This window comes from Grus americana, chromosome 8, assembly GCF_028858705.1.
Source record: "Grus americana isolate bGruAme1 chromosome 8, bGruAme1.mat, whole genome shotgun sequence".
Taxonomy (NCBI): domain Eukaryota; kingdom Metazoa; phylum Chordata; class Aves; order Gruiformes; family Gruidae; genus Grus; species Grus americana.
This window is the reverse complement of record NC_072859.1, coordinates 11219111-11238666: the sequence shown is the minus strand read 5'-3', so window position 1 is coordinate 11238666 and position 19556 is coordinate 11219111. Positions and strand designations below refer to the sequence as shown.

General features: G+C 38.9%; 1 protein-coding gene across 3 annotated transcripts in view; it reads left to right on the top strand.

Annotated features, from left to right (window-relative positions):
- The window catches only part of DENND1B (DENN domain containing 1B), a 164766-nt gene that overhangs the window by 54331 nt on the left and 90879 nt on the right, over positions 1 to 19556 (top strand). For all 3 annotated transcript variants that reach the window (XM_054833717.1, XM_054833718.1, XM_054833716.1), the window contains 2 exons: positions 3317 to 3366; positions 12900 to 13019. In XM_054833717.1, the coding sequence (XP_054689692.1) occupies positions 3317 to 3366; positions 12900 to 13019 (170 nt within the window). The remainder of the gene's footprint in view (positions 1 to 3316; positions 3367 to 12899; positions 13020 to 19556) is intronic.

The following is a 19556-nucleotide window of genomic DNA, read 5'->3' as shown; positions in this document are numbered from 1 at the left end:
TTCTTTTTAGGCTTCTGTCGTATCATCTCAATGTAGAGCCAGCGAGCATGGCCAGGCCAGGCTCTAGTTGTGTAGAGCAGTTGGTGAAAGTGAATTAACAAAACCACTGGACCATGAGCCTGTGAGAGTGCAAGTTGCTGCTGCTGTGCTATAGGCATAAAGGAAATATTTTCTTAAATACCATTTCCAGTTTTGTTTAAACTTTTTGAGACTGAAACGGCACACTGTAGTTCACATGATATTTTATGATTTTCTTTTTTCTCATGGAGCTTGTACAAGGAATGAGATAGTTATCCTTTAACTTAACATCTACAGTTGCATGCACAATTGGGTTTAATTGTTTATTTGGTGTTTGAAATCAAATAGATACTCTTTTACTTGTGGGTTTGGTTTTTTTTTCGACATCATTATCCTTTTCCCTCTGCATACAATTTCTTTCCTTTATGACACAGTGACCATTTCTGAAAGCACTGATGCTGTGAGAAAAAGAGGAGGAAATAATCATGGGACAAGTCAATCAAGGATATTTTGCTTTCTGAAGACTTGTACCACCTTCAGAAATAAACACATACTTTTATGAAGCTATAAAAATAAAAGACAATAAATACGTTATTCATCTTCTGAGAGTGTGTATGTTGACTCAAGAGGAAGTCCTGACTGAGTAATGGATCCTTGAAAATTATGACCTATTTGGAGACAAAGCTCAAATTTTATTCAATAGAGAGGTTACTGGAAGTACCAGCTGTAATTGTACACTAATAGTGACTGCGTATGTGAATGTGTATATAATGTCATTTGCATTTTAAATTTGTCTAGGAGCTTCTTGGGGGCATCTTGTTTTCTTCCATTTTAAAAATCTGAATAGCACCTGTAATTAAGGGAGAAAACTGAGCCCTGGAAGCTAGGTAGGACTTCCATCTATTGATCTGTGTAAACCCGGCTTACGCTGTCAGGGGAGCAGCAGTCAACTGCTGAGCTGCTTTGTCACTGACATAAGCTGAGAGGGGATTTTTTTTTTTTTTTTTTTTTTGTCTATACTGTTTATACACCAGTCTATAGACCTGCTGGCTGGTTGAATTTTAAAGAGTGCGGAGGTTTAAAGACTTGTCCCCTGAGGGATGCTCCTGCCAGTTGGGAAGCGAGCGGAGGCTGCTCCGCAGAAGTTGTGCACACGTGTGCTGGCTGGGGGAGGGACGGAGCGGAGCTGGGGGAAGCACCGTCCTGCAGCTCAGCCTGGAAAACGCTGCAAAACATACCCATAATTTTCAGGTTGCTTAGTCAAAATATTGAGCTAATACCTTTGGTTTTTTTGTTTTTGTTTTCTTTTTCTTGTGTGATAATTTATTCTGAGAGAATACAACGGGGAACATAAATGAATACATTTCCGTACCCAATTCTGAGCTGGTGCTAGGCTCACCAGGCAGCAATTAAAATCCTTGGTAGTAAGGAGAAAATCACTTCCTATAGTGTGAGACTAGGTGCAGATTTGGAAAGAGAATTTAAATAGAGTATAAAATACTATTTTTCTGGAACGGGAAAAACAAGCTTTATGAGCCTGAAGTAAGAGCCTATCTGGAAACGTTTAGGAAAATTCTGAGTTAAAAGTTTTGACGAGCCTGTTCTGCTTGCTTTCTTTTGTTAGAGTTTATTATTACTACTACCAGCGTCATGTATGCTTGTTTCCTGCCTACAGAAATGAAAATGTTTATTTGCTCTATTTGTATTTTGTTCCTCAGGCTTCCACAGTGGCCACTCACAGCAGTCAGGATGGCGCTTGAGCAGTTTCTTGAATGTTATGTATACGGCTATTGTTCATAATAACGTTAATAACCTTTCTCATAACACCGTATATGGCTTTCATATCCTCCTTTATCTGTCCTGACAAAGTAAAAGTTCCAAAGATTTCTTGAACTCTCTTGTACGACTTAGGAATTCTAGAAAAAGTGACTTTTCAATTTCATACTGTGTGACGATTTACTGGGGCGCCCGTCGTGTTGCAACTAGCATATGCATGTTGTATTCGGAGGCTTCTTTTTCCTGAACTGTTTGTCCCTTGCCGATTAACTTGCACGGGTTCTTCATTTTTGCACCAGCCACTGAGCCAGGCAAATGTTTGAAGTAAATAGTCATTGTGGTGTGTAGGAATTTAAATACATAACTTCCCCTAATGGGAGCTGACTGTTCAACGTGCAGTAAACAGGGAGTTCAGGCTGGAGAGCGCTAACATCTTAGATCAAGTTCTTAAACCCCCATGTGCAGCTCTGGAAATTTGCAATCAGTACGCGTTGTTCTGAAGACACACGCCGTGTGGGATGATAACTCGCGCTTACAGCGGCAGGTCTGCCACGGAAAGGGAGTTCTGTAGCTTTGCTGACCGACTGCGTTGATGTTGTCTGTCTCTTCTTAGCTGAAGCATTTCACTGAGGGTTTGTTTTCCCAGTTGGGAACAAGGAAATAAAACCTGGGTTTCTGGCATCTTATAAGGTCATTGTTTAATGTTTGCTGCTACCTGATTTGGTAATTCCCTTTTTTAAAAAAGAAAAATGTTGACTAGCTTGAAAGCATTTTTATATTTTAATTAACACATTTTATTTGCTACTAAACAGCTTCTTAAATAAAATTCTGCAAGACAGAGTGACGTTATCCTTTCATATTATGGTACGAATGTAGATCCGGTGGATTTCCACCCCTTTCCCTTTACTAATAGCGAGGCTTGCTCGTGAAACCCAAAGGGTTAATCGTATAGTTTCTCCTTTGGACCAGCAGACGATTTCCATCATTTTCAGCATTTGACTATGGAACATGTATAGAGTTGTTATACCTCTCTGTAATTCATTCTGCTGCCAACTTCATTCCCTTTTCTCTGCCTGCATTTTAATTGAAACAACATTTGTATTTTTGAGCCAGGATCTGTCAGAAGTCCCTGTGGCTAGTCTGTGGTACAAGTAGCAGCAGACGTGGCTTACCCATATGGTGTGGTGCTTCTTGTAAAATCCATATGGCCTTGTTGAAGGGAATCCCAGCGGGGATGTGAAGGGTGTTAATACCCTTCAGGCCAGGCCTTTCCCTCCTGGGGCTTCTATGGCATTGTCTTTGCAATCTGCCAAAGCACAAACTTAATTCCTTTTTAATAATCAATTATTTCAGTCCAGGAACGTGTGCTGTATTTTTTGCAATCATATATTCCCTGAATTTATTATTTGTTACGAGTATTTTTCGATAGTTTTTTAAAAGCAAGCTGTAGGGCAGTTGCTAGCGAATACAGATAAAAGCCCCTTCAGAATCCTAACTTCATTTCTTTTACTTGTACTTACAGGAAGTGCTGAACAGTGTTCCAAAGTTCTGCTTTCCTTTTGACGTTGAAAGGTATGTGTTACAGTTATAGTATATTTAAAAATATTTAATAGAAAATGATACTTAGCATAATTGTGAGGAAAGATTTAAAGAAAAGGAAAACATATTGTACTCCCTAAACTTGCACCTGCGGATGAGAACACGTCCTTTGTGTTCAAGTACGTATGAAATCACTAGCAGGAAATTATCACAGCAAAATGCAACCTTTACAGAATTTTAGGGATATCTCTTTCAAGATAGAGCTACCTTCCAGCTCCCAGTTTTGTCCATTATAATTGTAAACACCATCTGTGTTAATATAAGGATATAACATAGTTACCTTCAAATGGCAAGCATCATAAAAAAAAATGTTATGGTGCACCAGGGTATAAAAAACGCACCGAGCGGTACTGAAAACATGTTGTTTGAGTTCAAAGAAATTAAGACTTTAATTGCATGGAAGTAACTGAATATGCAATTGATTTTTCTCAGAGAAGAATCAGGACCATTATTTATAATTAATTAGCCCTTACCTTTCTGGTATCAGTTGTAGTGTGGCTTCCATGTAATGCTGCCAGTCATTTAAATTGTTCTTATAAAATGTTTTTATTAATTAACATATTTAGGTTTCTCAAAACAATTAATGGTAATTAATTAAATCAATTGTACTCAGTTTGGAAAACTCATATTGTCCAAATCAGCAAGGTTGAATTAGAAGCTTGATTTGCATAATTAATGAAAGATACACCCAGGTAGTGTGCAAGCTGAGCTGGTTTCAGAACAACATTGGCATCAGATGGAGACTCAAAGATGAGAAGCATCTATCGGGTGCAAGAAGCCACTATCTGTGGAGTACAAGATGGTGTGGGTATAGAGGAAAGAAGAGAGGCTTTGCAGAAAAACACACTGGCAAAGTAAAGATCTTCATAAACACAACTTCTCCGAAGTAAACTAGGTTCATTTAATCTTTTATAGTTGAATTTAATTAAGTTGTCTGGGTTTTGAACTGGTTAAGCTCACTGTCCTTTAAGCTGTTTTAATGACTTAACTAATACGGTTTTCAGCGTTGGCTTTAAAGCATTAAAGTCTTTAATGTGCTTAAGATATGTACAGAATTGTTTAAAATTGGTAATGAAGATGAATAATGGAAATAAAATTTTGAGGATAACAGAAAAAGGTGAGGTTCTGTTGCTGCCATCCAGTGGCAAGAAGATAATCAGTGGCAGCAAATAATTATTTTCGAATAACTCGTCTTGCGTTAACTATTTCTGTTGAACCATTCAGAAGACACGTAGTTGCTTGTATGAGATGGATAAGCTTAATCGATAAAGTGTGGGAGTACATGAATTTGTAGCATAGGTAGGTATGTATTTCAGCTGAGTATCCAAAGCAGGGGGGAAATGAAGGAAAAAAAGAAAAAGTTATGGGACGTTTGTTGTTTGTCTGTTAATACCCTCCTGTGCCCCCCTCCCAGACATGCTTTTTGACCCTTGGCCTTATTCTCAAATGTAAAACAGTGCTCTCAAAAGTGCAAAATTCCTACAAATTTCATAAAAATTGGCAGTCGGGCAGAGGAAGGAGAGGTTCTTGGAAGCTGCGATAGACTGCTGAGGGGAACAAACCCGACGTGCTCGGGCTGGCCAGCTGACTGCTCAGGCTGTACTGCGGCATCTTTAAAATCAGCCGCCGCGCTCGCGGCTTCCTGTGTAGCTGGGAGCTGAGTTTGAGGGGATTGGTGGGAGAACCAAAAGCAGTGAGACATCGTGGGAGAGTAAAAGAGCACGGACGAGGAGGAGGAGGGGCAGAGCTATTGTGGGGAAAAGGACAGAAATACTGGCAGCTCATTCAAGAAAGCAGGTGGCTGTTTACTGGCAAGCTGTTGGTGTGAACAACTCACTGGCTCTGTGGTGTATGTACCAGTTACTACTCACTTCAGGCATTTTCGATAGTGTAGACGTATATTACCGCTTTTTTTTTTAAAGAAAACTGTTCAGTTGTGTTCTTTCTCAGTTTTATTTTTTGTTTTGAAATTTAGACTGATAAAGAGAAGTAGTGAGAAAACCGCTGCTGTAGCTCCTTTTTATATGGCTTTTTTACAGTGGATATTTAAGATGTGACAAGCATTTTAGTTTTTGTCTAGCCATAAATATGCCTTTCACTTGTCTGGTGAATATATCTATCTATCTATATGTACATATAAAAATATATATATATAAAAATACATATATTTTCTTCTTGTGTAGAGGATCATGACAGACCATACACCTAATATCCCCAAGTACGTTATAAGCAGTTTCAATGACAATTCCTGTACAGAAAGCTTTGATTGAAGTGAAACACAAAGTATCTGTTTCATTGATTGAGCATACTGTACTTCAGAGACCATAGTTTCTCAACCTGTATCATTTGTACTATACATACATAAACCACTTCAAGCACTATCTGATCCTAGTAAGAGCTAGAAATTACTAGTGCAAAAGTGATAACTTCCACCGCTGCTGCTGATCAAGATACCTAGAATAAAAAAATGTGACTCTATTCCATAGCTTGCCTCAGAGTTCCTACTGTACAGCAGAGTTGAAGGGAATGGAGTGTCTTTTCTGTTAACTAGCTAAATAAAACTCATTAAAGTAGGAAATCTATATCTTCAAATTATGGAAATAGGAAAATCAAAGCACTGTTAAAGCACACTGGTAAATCGTTGTCACCTGTTTTCCTCCACCTCACCTGTGTTAATTAGTGAATGAATTGAAAAGTGAATGAACTGAGAACATGTATTTGATTTTGTTTTGTTCACTATGCTACAGTGATCATAGACAGAGATCCACATTTGGTTCTTACTATTTGATGCTGCGTACATCATCTCACCGGACATACTTACTTTATCTTTTATGCAGATGTTATAAATAGCTGTACACTGCTCATTCTAGTTGTCAAAAGTATATACTGCAAATGGTGATTAAAAATCTATGGCTAACTCCCATTAAATTTAAACTGAAAGTCAAGCCAAAAAAGGCACAATGGTGTAATGTGTTGCCCATGACTTAAACTTTGAGTTTTATATATAATTTTTATTGAAAGCAAGCACATAGTTTCATTACTACTGGTTATGGCTTACATTTTATTTTGAATGAGTTAGGAAATTAATTGCATCAGAGAAGTTCTTGAGCTTTTGCTCCAAGAACCTGTGTCTTTTTTTTTTGTGAATAAATGATTTTAGGTTTAATAAATGGCACAATTGTATAGCGTTCTAACAGTTTGCTTGTAGATATTTATGAATAAGTTCCCTTTTCTCTGCTACAGGATTCCTTTCTTTGTTTCTTTGCATACAGAATAGGAGGATTTAACATTTGAGAATGTAGAGATTTTAATTTCCTTTTAGTGTCTGCTAAACTAATACTAATACATCAGAAAAACCACCTTGTCCTCTCTTTTGTTCCTGGAATCCTTTATGCATATTCTGCATGGTTTTCTTCTCTTTCTCCATCGGTCTTGTGTATTTTCACTCTCAACCCAAAACTCAGGTATAACTTTGCAGAGAGCCCACACCTTGATCTCCACATCCATCAGTTACTTAGCTGGATGATGATGAGAGAGCATGCAACTTCTCCTCTTGTTCCTTTTGGCCCCATTTTAAATTCAGTTCTAAGTTGTGCTACATCACTGCTCGATCCCTCAATTTTACCTGTGCTTTGAATCATTTATCTCTGCCATGAATACTTCCCCTCTCTCCTTCCATTCCTTATCTTTTCCCTTTCAGGATGCATTTCTTTTGCCGAATGTGTAGCCTGCGTGGCTTTTTAGCTAAGACACTTTGGATGCTGTCCGTAGGATCAGCACGGAGACAATGATAGGTGCCTCATTAATTTCCCCTACTGTGCTCGCCCGATCGCAGGAAGTGTATTTTGGGGTGTACGAAGTGGCTCTCATCTACTGCTGATACTGTAGAAGATTTCTCATTAGCAGTAGAATATTGCTCGTGTGGGAATTACTGTGCATATTATTTAATTCATAATCTATTAGGGTCAATGAGTAATGATGGCAGAAGTGACATCATTTTAACTCTTCTGTTCCTGTTGGTATTTCTGGTAAAAGTCCGTGTGCAGAAACACAGCTGTGATCAAGACAAGTGCAAAACAATGGCTGGAGAGATCATTGGATTTGCAGATCTTGTGAAAGGCAATTATAGGATACCTTACACAAAAACTTTTGCCTTCCAAGTAAATAGTTGAGAATGAAAAATAAATTGAGAACATACTTCAAGCTGTACAGGTGAAGATAAATAATTGTAGCATTTCCTGTACACATCAGTCATTCCAGTCAGTTTGCGGGACAGGTTGTGAACTCAAAAATGCAGGAGCAGTTTTATACAATTGAGTTCTTTCCACCTGTTATCTCTTTGTATTATGGTATGTGCATATGTAATATCAAATGTATGTGTAAGAGAGAAGCCTTTGTATGGACAGGTTGCGGCATGAACTGTACACTGTGGAAGAGTGTAACTCTTGGTTTCGGATGTGGGTTATTTGGTGTCCGTGTGTGTGCAGAAGTGGACCCGTCTGAGATGAAACCTGGGCACACCGAGGGAGCCGCGGTGTGCTCCGATAGACCCTGGGCCAGGTACGGTGGCCAGGGCCCCTGGACGGAGCAAGCTTGTGCCGCGACTTCAGTACACCCAGTGAGACTCTTTACTAACTAGTTGTGGTTTCTTTTAATGTTTCAGTTTTGAAAACATAACCCCAATTATAAACTAACTATGCTTTTTATTTGTGGGAATTTCCTTATTTGGCGGCAGCTTTGTACGTTTTCGTATTTTTTTTGTGGTTTTCTTCCTGTTTTTTTCTTTCTGATGTGTAAGGAGTTGGGGTTGCTGGGAAGCAGAGCTCAAGTCAGATAGCTCCGTTGGAGCAGAGGAGCCATCCACGCGGGGAGCGTGAGCTGTGGTGTCATGGATCATGGTGTGGGCTTGGAAGTGGAGAACACAGTCCCTGAAACTTAGATTTGGGGATAGCAATTAGTTGCAGGAGACGGCCCAACCTAGGGTTACCCAGTCTCTCCATCAGCTTGTCCCACTACCATAACATCTGTTTTTCAAATTCCTGCTTTCAATGGTTTCTAATCTATTCTCTGATCTGGCGACAATTAGGGTGGATGACTGGTAGGGTTTGCTTTTCAGCATCAGATTGGGAGATGAAATACATTTGAAATTTTCAGGTTTAGACAGCAGCTGTCAAAGCTTTAATCAGAACTGTAGACTTCAGTTACATTGGTCAAGTACGTGTACGTGATGCTTTTATAATTAATGATGCCAATAACTGAGTTTTCTTTTAAAAATAAGTCATCAAAATCTGTATTCTCATGCATAAATTCTTACACTTTTTTCAAACTCACTGAAGAAAGCGAACTCTGAAAAATCTCTCTGAAATTCACAACCCTTTAAAAATTCCTAAAATGTGAAGAAAAAATAATTTCAAACATCATCTGCATCCTAAACAGATTAATTTGGAAGAACAATAATTGAGAGCAAGGGATAAATTTAATGATTAGACCTACTGGTTTTCATTCAAAGAAGAGATTTAATTCCTGCCTTAATCAGCTCTCTCAAGGCAGCCTTAAAATGAGGCCTGAACAAGAGCTGTAGTGTAAACAAAAATCTTTAAAATGACTCTTTACCTGCTCCATGGGTACCAAAGAGCCTTTTCTGCATTGTGTAGATATGTCCTTAGAAAATTTTTAAAACTACTTTTATTCCTACAGTGAACTGTAATAACCTTGAAAGAGCCTATTGTAGTCTGCAGGGTTAATAAGTAGCTACACACATTCTTTGCTATTAGTGATTTATTATTGTTAAACTAAGATTAAATGTAAACATGCAGGGCAGGAGTTGAAAGTAAGTCAAAAGCAAGGCAGAGGAATGAGTGGAAGGTCAGCGATGGTTGGGAACGATTTGTGCCTGCTCTCCCCGCACAAGGGAGTAGCTCGTGCTCTCTTCAAATAGCCTACCAGAGCTGTGCTTTGCAGAAAGTTGGTTTTTTTTTTTTAAGCTTGGCCAGTTGATCCTGCGCTTCGATAGAAAGTCTGGATGACATTTTGTGTAGGGAATTCTGGTACGTAGTAATCGCGTTTTACTTGTGTTGATTTTCACATTAAGGAAGACTCGAGAGGCATGGTTGCTGTGGCTCGGTGGCAGTGCCAGGAGCTGCTGCCTGCCTCGGAAGGGGAGGCTTGACTTCGGAGCTGCAGTGAAACAGAGACACACGAGCCCCAAGGCACATAGCCAACGTTTGTCCACATGATGGTACATCAATGTATGCGTTAAAACTGCAGTGCTAGCACTTTTCGAATGTTCTGTGTGTCTGGTTCTTACATTGTGGTTATCTATTGATACAGAGAAATCCCCAGTCGTCATTTCTTTGTTTCTGTAAGGCTTACATATAGTCAGTTTTAATTCTGCTGAAGAGGATTAAAAAACCAGTCATCCTTGCTGCCCCCAGATCTTAAGTGGAGTTTTCAAATTAGAAACCTAGAATTAATTCAGTATTTTAAACTCTGATCAGAAAATGTGGTCCAGATGGATGGTCACTGGCTGCTGTCAGCTGTTCCTTTGAAGCAAATGGTACTACATGCAAACTTTCGGGTTCTTTGTGGAGATTCAGTTTTAGCCCCGGAGTTTTTCTCAGTTTGAAAATCTGTAACGTACTGCTTACATCTCCTTCTAAACTCTGTGGGAAGCAGTTTTCAAGCTGGGCCACTTTTACACTGACTGTTGAAACATGGGGTTACCTCTCGAGCAAAGGGAAGACGTTGAGTTGGAGGTGGTGAGATGGCATTGGAATTGCCTCCCGCTGAACTGTCATAACTTGGCTGGGCTATTTTAATAGAGAATACCAGAATTTAGATCTCACTTTTAAAGTGGTCTCGTGTAGTGACATTTTTACCTATGCTTTAATTTTCCCATGCCATTTTCAGGTTTTGGGAAGGGAGGAGGGAAATAACTGAAAGCAAGAGATCCTCACTGATGTGAGTTTTCTGGGCTAAGGGGTTGTGTTCAAGCAGTAACTGGGTAGTCATTTGCCTGACATACATGAACACGGTACATTAAAAGCAACGCCTGTGTAGATGGGTGTCTGTGTTGCTTTTTGTGAATTATTAATGATCTCTTTGGGTTAAGACGGTGCACAGAGACCCCAGCCTAACCATGCCAGGTGTTTTGTAGTGCAAGAAAAAGCCAGTTGTGGCTGCAGAAAGCTCCAAGCCTCACGGCAGGACAAGGCAGAGCAGAGAGGGGGTGGGAGCAGGAGGCAGCCGACGTCGCTGTGCTACCGGCCGACCAGCTACTGCTGAATTACTGCGTAAGCCCCCGGCCACAGCGTGCGCGGGGATATTGAAACCATGCTGCAGGTTTCAGTGGTGATCTGCTCTCAGGAATAAAGAGGAAAATGCAAAGATGTGAAATAGAAGATTGCATCGTTGGCAGGGGAGTAGTAACGCATTGTTATTGATGGCTCTCTATTGTATCAGGCATAGCATACAGGCAACGTGCTAGCTACAGAGAACATGAAAAATGAAGGACTGAGTGAAAGCCGTTGAGCATTTACTGTGTTTAAAGAGCACACGAGGTTGTTCCAGTCTGTTGAAGACAAGTGAGGAAGATGCTTGTCTTAATGATTTGAGTTTAATTACCGAACTAAAGAAGTATCTTGTAATGTCATATGTGCTCAGCGCAGGCTTTTGTTTGAGCTGGTCACTGGGTGTTCGCGAGGGACTAGACCAAATTGAGATGAGTGGGAGGCTCTGCAGTCTGGGTAGTGGTATCACGTAACAAATCTTTAAGGTTTTGTCACACACGTGTTAAGCTGTGTAAGGTACATGTGTCCATGTAACTTCTCTTGCCCTTTGATCATCTACTTTCTTCTTTCCTAGGGAAAAAAAATTTATATTTTAGTTTGGAGATTTAAAAAAGAAAACACAACAAAAAACTCAACCCACATTGCAGGGGATAAATTAACAAATATTTCGTGCTCTTAAACTGGAAAGCGGTGAGATCTGTGATGGTTCTCAGCTTCTGTGGGCATTCATTTTCAGCTGGGCATCTAAGAAGTAACCACACATGACACATGTTAATCATAGCGCTTACTAGCAGGTGCTCAGGTATTCAGCTGTAGATGATCATGTAAGAATGTGAAAAGAACAGAGGACAATAGAATTACAGGCAGAATGCCTACCGTTTATGTTTTCAAATCTCCATGCACTCCCTGTCACAGCTTTGTTTTCATTTGGCTTTAATTAAATCTTTAAAGGTCCCTTCCAATCCAAGCCACTCTATGATTCATTCTATGCCCCACGTTACCTCTGCTGGCTGCAAATGCCAGGTCTGCCTAAAGCTGGTTCTCTCTGGGACATTTTGGAAAAGTGCAATATGTATTTCTGTGAGTGAACTTCAGTTTAGTGGTGTTCTGAAATGCTTACGCTGAAGATATTTTGCAATTTCTATGAAGATCACTGAAGTTTGGCCACACCGAAAAGCGGGTCCGTCCCGTGCACTCAGTGATCCTCTGCCTGAAGCTGACCAATTGCACAAGAGAGAAAGGCGCCTGGCTTGAGAGCGTAAAGCAGCTAAGAGACACGTCATGGCAGAGAAGATGACATTTCTTCTTAAATACAAGTTGGGAAGAGGTTCATACTGTCAAGCAGGAAGTGGGGGGTCAGGAACGGAGGTTGGGACGGGGACCTGGAGATGAGTACGAGGAGTCAGAGGTGACCCTGGAGGGGAGGTGGGACCTGAGAGCCAAAGGGATCAGCCTGCGCTGCTGAGGGCGTGCTGCCTGAGCAGACTTTGGGGGTGAGGGCAGTTGGAACATCAGGCAGGGAAATTTAGTGTAAACGTATTCTAAGTGGGTGCATGTTTTGATACAGTCTTGCAGATATTATTACTTATTACTTTAGCTCTCATGCTGTTTGTTCTTGATTGTTTTCTGGCTTTTGCATTTCCAGAACCGAACAAGGTTGCATTGGAAAATGAGCATAGCAAAAATGTTGTTTGTTGGGCAATGTGTGGTGCAAAAAAGGGAGGAAGATGTGTGTGAGTGCATGGGAAGGCGACAGGTTTAACCAATGAAGCTATTCTGGAGGGAAAACCCCCGCCCTAGTTCTTCAATGGCTGTCTGAAGCCAGGCCTGTATTATGACAATTAATTATTTGCAGAATTTCAAACCTTTGCTTTGGTTACCATTTCCCACTGTGGAGGTGTGCACAAAGCCGACAAGCTGTGGCAGGCTTGTACCGGCTCTGCTTGGGCCTTCCTTCGGAAAAGACCTTATGGAATGGCCCGTGCGTTCAGACCGGGCGCCAGACCCCGCGGAGCACGGCAGCCGGAGGCACGGCCCAAGGAAGGACCCGGGCTCCTCTGTGCCGAGGGGAGGGACTGGGGTGCAGGAGGCAGCCTGGAGGGTGGGGAGGGAGAGAAGGATGGTGAGGCTTAAGCATGAAAATTCTTGGGACCAATGACTTAAATGCTCATGTTTTATGTGATTTAGTGGTTTTATGCTCTCTATCTAATTTTTCAGGGTGTCCCAAAACCAAGTAGGACAGCATTTTACCTTCGTGCTCACCGACATTGAAAGTAAGCAAAGGTTTGGATTTTGCCGTTTGACGTCAGGAGGCAAGGTCTGCCTCTGTATTCTAAGGTAAGATAGTATAAGAAAAATTGAGTCAAGGAGTGAATATAAGAAAAATACAAGAAAAAATTATCTTTTGCAAATCCTCTGATAATGCCTTATACTTCTCTATCAGGGTATCGTTTCTCTACAACAGTGTTACCATTGTTTTCACGTGAAAAGTAGCCCTAAGCCCCATGTGATGGTATTCTTGCGTGAGGCTAAATAATTCTATTTAAATAACATGAAATCTCTGCTTAAAAGCAGAGAACAGTACACTGCAGCTTTAGAGACTTTGAATATGACGTGGATATTTTTACTTTATAATGAGATCTTTGATGAGTATCCAGTCAATTTAACAATAAAGTGCACTATTCTGTATTACTTTCCTTGGAAATATGATTTTTGGGGGTATCATCTTCCATGTTCTTTGGCCAGAACATATCTAATATAAGAAACGCCAGAGCCAGATAATTCTCAATAAAGAGCATGCCGCTTTGGTGCAGAAGAGAGATTGATGATGGAGAAATTGACCTCAGTGAAACACTTTTGTTTCTCCCTCTGCTTTTCTTTCTTCTTCCGTAAGATAATTGTTTTGGTAATGAAAAAAAACAATTGGTTTGCTGTCCTAAACCCCTTTTAATTAAATTAATTAAAAGCCAGAGTGCTTTAATTAAAAGACAAATTTGCCACTTCAATTAAGAGCCTAGCAGCCTGTAATGTCCATAGAGGAAATGTGAACATCCAGTTGAGCAGCACATGAGAAGAACAAGGTTGAAGTATAATTGCCTTCAAAGTGAGAATCCCCAAACACGAGGTGAAAGAGGAGCCACGTGCTGCCAAAGAGCCAAACCCACTGGCAGCAGAGAGGTGACTTGGACAATTTTGGAGAGTAAGTTAGGAAGCTTATGGAGAAAAGCAGAATATCGGGTATTTGGGCAACATGACAGTCGGGCAGTCATGGAAGGTGTCATTAGCAGGACAGACCACATGAGTTAGGGAAACAAACCCAACATCGACTTGTAAAAGAATATCAGTAAAAGAACACGCAGAGGGGAAAAAAAGACCAGACAATATAGAAACTTGTAGAGTAGTGCTTAAAGTTATTGGAAATATCACATCAAGACTTTTGTGAGCTTTTTAAACAGATTCCAAAGTAATGTTGAGAGCTGGTACACTGGATGTTTTTAGGCAAGTAATGTAAAAATAAGTATTTGCTATAAATATTGCCAAAAAAAAAAATTACTACCATATAATGAAAATAGCAAAAGAAAAAGATTTTATTCTGCAAATTAATTGACTTTCTGTGATCCTGACAATACTTCTTTAATAATACTTTGGAAAGATTTAATTCTTAGGATTTTGGAGCGTATAATACTTAACCCTTTTCTCTGTGATACCTTTTGTTGATATAGCTTGTTAAGGCCCAGAGAGAGAACGTATGTGCATGATTTTAGCTCTTTTCTTGGAGTTAATTTTTTCAACTCATCAAGCTAGAAACAAAATTTTTTACTTGTACTGCTAACATTGTCTGGCTGACTTCTAAGGCTACAGTAACAAATGCTTAATCAGTTACACACACCCAAGTGCACACATTTAGATGCTGTATGTGGTGCCGCATAGCAAAGGATGCAAATTCTCAGCTGGTGTAAACCTGAGTATTTCTTTTAAGGTTTCCCCACAGACATGCATCAGTTAAAGGTTAGTCAGTGGTCTGTTACTTGGTAAAAATAACTAGGGCAATGACAAGTGGCAAGCTATAATTTTTCACCAAACCATAATCAAAGCATTGCCTTTATTCCTTTTATTGTGACAATTTCAAATTCGCAATGCATAGCTGAATGTGTAACAGCACTAACATTGTACTTACAGCTTGGTAGTCCGTTTCTCTCCAGTTTGTGTGTGTTGTGTTTAGCTCAGACAGAAGGAATGCATCAGTATTTCCATCTGATGTGTTTCTGCTCTGGCTCCAAGATTCATTAGAAGTGACCAAGTGAAAGAAGACTCACTAGCAGATTTCTTTTGGCATTTTATCTGGCTTTCCCTTGTACATGCTTGTCGATCTTAACCAAAATCAAAGACATCTTAACAAATGAATGCTGTCTTTATATATCAAGAGTGTGTATGCATGTTCACACTTGCTCTCTTCCATATATCAAAGTAGTATAAATTTATTTTCGCTTTGTGTATATACACACATAATGACTCAGCTGTATGAGCAATTCAGACTCCTTGTCTGTCACAGACAATGTACACAACAGTCATAGACTGTTATTTAAACACATAAATACCATGTCTAACTGCCCGCCTACATATGCACATACACGTATATCGCCTCAAACGAGTAATACATTAAGATTGCTGACTGGGGCTTTAACAACAACAACTAGAGACAGTCAAATGCAGAAAAATTAACTAACTAAATGAAATGGTCATAAGTAACTAAAATTTAAGTAACAATCTCTGAAAAGACGAGTGGGAATAAGCCAGTCAAAGCGATGAGAAGGAAATACTCTAGAAATTTGGGTGGGCTGATGGGTGGGGAACAGGATGCAGCTTTTCTCTTGTGGAAGGTTAACCTGTGCCGGGGCAGCTGAAGAGACAGGATGTGAACTGCTGAAGGGGATTCTTAACCAAAAACTGAGGAAAAGGCTGCTTGTCCTCAGGTTTTACACCAACAACCTAAAGCTGCTTCTAAGATTAAAGCCTTGTAGTTTATGGGATTTCTCTCTCTAATTCATTCTTCATCTGAAACACTAATTAAAGGAAATCATCTCTGAATTTTCAACCACATGGTCCTGGTTTAAACTGGATAGTTTGAGACAGAAAACATACTTGTACATCTAAAAATTCTGCTATAAGTTTTACATTTTTTAACATTTTATATACACGCGTATGTGAATTGTGTAAAAAGAATTTTCTCCCAAATCAGAATGTTTTGTTCAAGTTCTCTGTATGTTTATACAGTGAAATACAAATCCCCCAAGGTAGCTATTTCAGGCATTTTTGTTTGAAGAACTTAATTGTGATACAAAATTGGCTAAAATGAATATGCAGAGCTTGGCTGCAGTCGCCAAATTCAAAGTGCCCGTAAGTGCAAAATCGTAGTAAGATGAGAAAATAAATCTTGGATTATTCTCCAGAAGTTTCCTGTGATTCCTTTGCAAGTTTTTGGTTTTTGTTTTGTTCTGTTTTCTTTAAACTGCATGGCTGCTCGGTGAAACTTTCTGAGCGAATCCTGCTGTGTGACCTCCTCCCTCTCCACAAACTGTTGAGCTCCTGCAGCCCCGTAAGAATGAGGGATACCACAGTAGGGATATTGTCACATACCTTGTTGTGCTCATATACCATGCGGGATCTTTTCTTCTAGTTTTACTTTTCAGTTTTTAATTAAAGAAGTAATTTTGCCAGTTGAAATTTAAAGTGGCACAGCAGAAACTTCACTGTTCACTTTCAAAGAATAGAAGGAGACTTAATTCTTCTGGATATTGTTTCTAAATATCCCCGCTGTTTGCAGTAGGAATAATACTTTCTGAGTTTACGTGAAATTGTGTTTGAATTACCTGAGTGGTTTTAGTACAAAGTGCAAATAATTTGACTGGAATTTGTTTTGTTAAAAATCTTGAAACTGTTGATGGACTCTGAGCTTGACCTTATGTATCCAGAGGAACGCAAAATGCATCATTAAAATGCTCAGTCTTAGATTTCATTAATTTTATGACTGTAAAATTGTCACCTACGTTTCCAAATGAAATGCTCTAATAAGGAAGACAGGTTTATGTGGTAAGCCTTTGTAGTTCTTCAGTTCAGACCACGCTTGAAGCTTTCTCGCTCTTCCTTTAGGCAAATCCCTTAGAAGCAGAATGTTTCAATTTTACACATTTTGTGTCAATTTTCCAGACAGAAAAGTAGCCCCTAGACATTAGACATTTAGCTACGGAAAGGCAGTTTCCTTAGTTTTATTTGATTACTAGAAGTTAGATTCCTGCTGATAGTTCAGGACTGTTAGTGGTTACCTGACTATTTGACAGAAAACATTTCCTCTCCTTTATTTAACCTTTGACTCGTGAATGTAAAAGTTTTATCAGAGCTGTAGTAGAAGCACCAGTGAGGTGGAAGTCTACTTACGGCAACAAGGGTTATGCATGACTTTGAATAAAAGTCTGAGCTCCTGCCTTGTGGCTCATTTGGATTAAAAGAAAATGCTAAGTACGTTTTTAATTAACCATGAAATATCTCGGGCGCTTGCTTTCGTGACAGGCAGTGCCTCTACTTTTAAATAAAGACCACTGTATTCTCAACCAGGGAATAATACGTATCTATTAAAACAATATTGCGTATGTTTTGATGTTTTTCTTTATTGTGGGAGAAGTGTTTTGTGGCAACTTTAGAGGAATTGTTGTATGTTATTGGAGGTTGTTGTATGTTTGTCTTGTATGTTTGTTTCTCAAACAGTTTTTGATTGTTATATGAGGAATGCAAAGACAATACGTACAATTAGAGAAAAATAAACAAGAAACCAATAATGATTTTGTAGTTTAAGAACCTCAATTATTTTTATTTGAAGTTTAGGCTTCTAAATACATTAAAGTTGAAAGTTAAAGTCCTGTTTTTCCTCTCTTTTATCTACTGTGAAGGGGCTTCATTGATAACCTTTTGACGTTTTTGTAAGACAGCTAATTAATTATGAAGTACATGGCTCATAAATAATTTTATGAATACAAGTATGATGGTAAGGTCTTTCTAGTAGTGAACTTTAATTTTGATTTTATCTGTTGTTAAGGTACATATTAGTGTGACAGTTTTGAGTTAGGAGTAATATATTACAGGTCTCCTCTGTTAAATTCAGCCATTTCAAAACTATTTTTTGCAGACAGTGCATTTCTGTCCTGGCTTGAAAAAAAATTGTCACCCAGCCTAACAGATGTCGATGGCCATTTGTGTGCTTGATGACTTTTCTGTACACAGATTAGTTCTTCTGTGCTAAATAAAGATTAAATAATTTTGCAAAATTTGCTAACAAGACAAGCTAAGAAGATTCTTTTACCTGTAATGTTCCTGGTTTTTAGCGATCACACATGCAAGTGTCAGACATAGTGCTTTTTCCAATACGATGTACTGGAGAAAGATGTAAAGCCTATGTCATGGGAGTGTCCATCTATGAATAAATCTATTTACTAGAGTAGTCCAAATAAATTAATAGGGTTGTTCACACACATGCTTGCAAAATTAGCCTGTGATATAAGACGACAAAAATGTTGCTTGACAGCCTTGAGGATGTTACAAAATAGAAAGAGCTTATACCTGCTCTTTGAATTGAGAATTGAAAATACCACCTGATAGCTGTCTTTGTTATGAACAAACACAACCTGTGTTTATGTTTATTTTTGAATGCAGAGATGCATTGTATATGCACACACACAAATGCTCATTATTGTTTATGAAAGCAACAGACGTAACAATTCTTTATTACACTGAATTAATAACAATTAACAAATACATACAAATATAAAGGGAACTTTTTTGCTTTCCAACAGATCTTTGTAATATTTTGTTGCAGTAAGAACAGTATAGTTGAAAATATCAAGAAAAGCTTTTGCAATTAAACCATGCTTTTGAAGAACTGAAGATTATGTGGAAAATAAACAGGATGGGTCTTAGTGGCCTTTGGTTTCATGCCATATAACGTAATGGAGCACTTGTTTCGATTTCCTTAATTTTTCAGGTTTAAGCAGCATGTTGAAATTGTATTAACCTTGTGTCTGTGGTTAAAGCAATTCCTTTTCCAGTCTTTCAGCTCAGAAAGGAAACTGGCATTTTTAAACTATGTTCAAGTAGTCTGTTTTTGCAATGTTTGTCTTTGCAGTTTTGTTACATGAAGACATGGAAGTGTTATCATCAACCTGATTTTGATAATGGAAGAAATTTTTGTATGAGTACTCTGGTCAGCATGCCTTGCCATATGAAAGAAAAATCTCCCTTGACTTTCTGTTAGGATTTATTAATTTCAAATAATGAATTTGACCTTTTTATGCATGGACTTAAAAATTGCATTTAATTTTTCTTTTCACAGTAAGAGGCAAATTGAGATCATAAATACAAGAAAGAAATATCGTTAATATTTTATTGAAGTAGGAACCTTTATTTTTATAGAATGCTGTTCATTAGTGTGCATTATGAAAAATGAATGATCAGATAAGATTTTAGAGTATTCTACAGCAAAATATGCTGTGGTGATGTACACTACTAATGCAGAGGTGATAGCAAGAGACTGAAAAGCTTTTAGGTAATTTAACCCATTTGCGTGTCCAGTGTCATAAAAATGCTATGTGATTTATACCTACCTCGTACCTTGACTTGGACAAAATGCTAGAACAGTGCTCCGGTCCCTGCTGTAAAACTGTGCGATAGCTCTGACATTTGCAGGTACTCTGAACGCTGTGGTGAACGATTTGTTTGCCTATCTACGCTGCGTTTCAGCGACGTGTAAAACCAGCTTAACACGATTTCAAAAGATAATAGAGCAGGAGTCCTAGGTGGAAGAAACCTCAAAGATTAGATGTTTTA